Genomic DNA, 1618 nt, shown 5'->3' on the forward strand with positions numbered 1-1618 from the left:
CCGCCGCGGCGCCCGCCCCTCTCGCAGCGCCGGCGCGCCGCTCCACCTCCTCGCCCCCCCGCGCGATCTACACCCACACAAAGCCGCCCCCCTCCTGCCCTAACCCCCCCCCCTGGCAGGACGAGAACCGTCGCGGGTTGGCTCCTGAGCTGGAGGGTTTTGCCGTGAGCCTGACCCCCAACGAGCTGCACTGGGTGGTGCTCAACCTGCTGTACAAGCTGCTGGTCCTCATGATGCCGCAGGTGAGGGCGGGGCTCGACACCCGCCGTGGGGCAGGGGAGGAGATTTGGGAGGGTTGCTGATGAGATTGCTGACTGTGTCCCTTCCAGGGTACACATCCTGCCTGAGGCGGCTGGGGAGACTGGAACAGCCTCGGGTTTGAGGTTGGGAGGGGCGTGGTTTTTGGCCTGATTAGTGCACGCGCCGAGCGGCACGACAGCAGTGCGTGTGTGCCGGCCTCTCACACCTGGGTCACAATCGGGATGCAGCCACTAGCCGCAAGACACCACAGACCCCCGGCTGCGCCGCGCGGCCGCTGCAGGCAAGCAAGAGCCAGGCGGCGCGCGAGGCGCTGCTTGATGCGCAGCGCCAGGCCGGGTTCAAGATGGTCAAGGCGCTGCCCCACAAGGCGGACGGCTACTGGCGCGCGGGCACGCCCTGCTTCAACCAGGTCAACGCGCGGCTCGCGCTCAGGTGGGCGGGGCACGCGGGGGCGTGCTGGTGCGAGGCGTTGCTTTCTGTGGCGCACAAGGCTGGTGAAACCAGAAGAGGTGGCTGCCTAGGGCATCGCAAAGGGGCCCTGAGTCGCGCCCCATGATGGCAAAGGCTTGCGGCCTGCATGGCCGCGCCGCTCGCTCAGGCGGCCCCAGCCCAACTCCTGCAAGCTTGCTGTCCCTTCGACGTCCGCACTCCCTTTCCCCTTGGTGCCTCACTCACTGGCTGTTTCTCTCCCGCCTCGCACGGATCCCCATCCCTCGCATCCTAACCCACCCGCCCCCCGCCCTGCCGACAAACCTACATCCCACGATCCACCACCACCTTGAGCCCGAAAGCTGCCGCACCTGACAACACGCCGGCCCCAAATACATCAGCCGTGGGCACCTGCAGCGAGCCGACCCACAACATTCTCGCACATCCTCCCAGCCAGCTAACCCCAAGCCTCAAACCTTGAACCCCACTGCAGCTACTATCTGAAGGGCATCGAGGCGGCTGATGAAGAGGGGGACGCATTCTACAGCTGCACCCTGCGCTACGAGGCGGCCTGGGCGATCATTTCTGGCGGGGAGGGGCCCACCTTTACGCTGCAACGCGTACAGCCACTTATTCAGGAGGTGAGCTCCCGTCTCGGAGACGGGGGTGAGAGCGGAGGCACGGGGTCGCGCTGCAGGGAATTGGTCTGCCCACCCGCACTGAGTCATCAGGCCTCCAAGCGCCCTGCAAGTGGCACAGTATGGTGCTTGGGTGCTGAGGTGCCCTTGCCTTCACACACACGCTCTGCAACATGTGCCCGTGCGCACGCACCCGCGCGCGCGCACACACACACACACACACAACGCTCACCCACAGAGGGACGCCCTGCTGCACCCTGCACAGCGGCAAGGGTGTGCCTCCCCCCCCC

At 66.7% G+C, this 1618-nt stretch overlaps 1 protein-coding gene across 1 annotated transcript in view; it reads left to right on the forward strand.

Moving 5' to 3' along the window:
* The window catches only part of MNEG_11308 (hypothetical protein), a gene marked incomplete at both ends in the record, with an annotated part of 2837 nt that extends 1686 nt beyond the window's left edge, over positions 1–1151 (forward strand). The window contains 3 exons of the mRNA XM_014040221.1: positions 120–242; positions 542–693; positions 1148–1151. Coding sequence (XP_013895675.1) covers positions 120–242; positions 542–693; positions 1148–1151 — 279 coding nt within the window. The remainder of the gene's footprint in view (positions 1–119; positions 243–541; positions 694–1147) is intronic.
* Positions 1152–1618: the final 467 nt, after the last annotated feature.

This window comes from Monoraphidium neglectum (genome assembly GCF_000611645.1).
Source record: "Monoraphidium neglectum strain SAG 48.87 unplaced genomic scaffold scaffold02684, whole genome shotgun sequence".
In the NCBI taxonomy this organism is placed as follows: Eukaryota; Viridiplantae; Chlorophyta; class Chlorophyceae; order Sphaeropleales; family Selenastraceae; genus Monoraphidium; species Monoraphidium neglectum.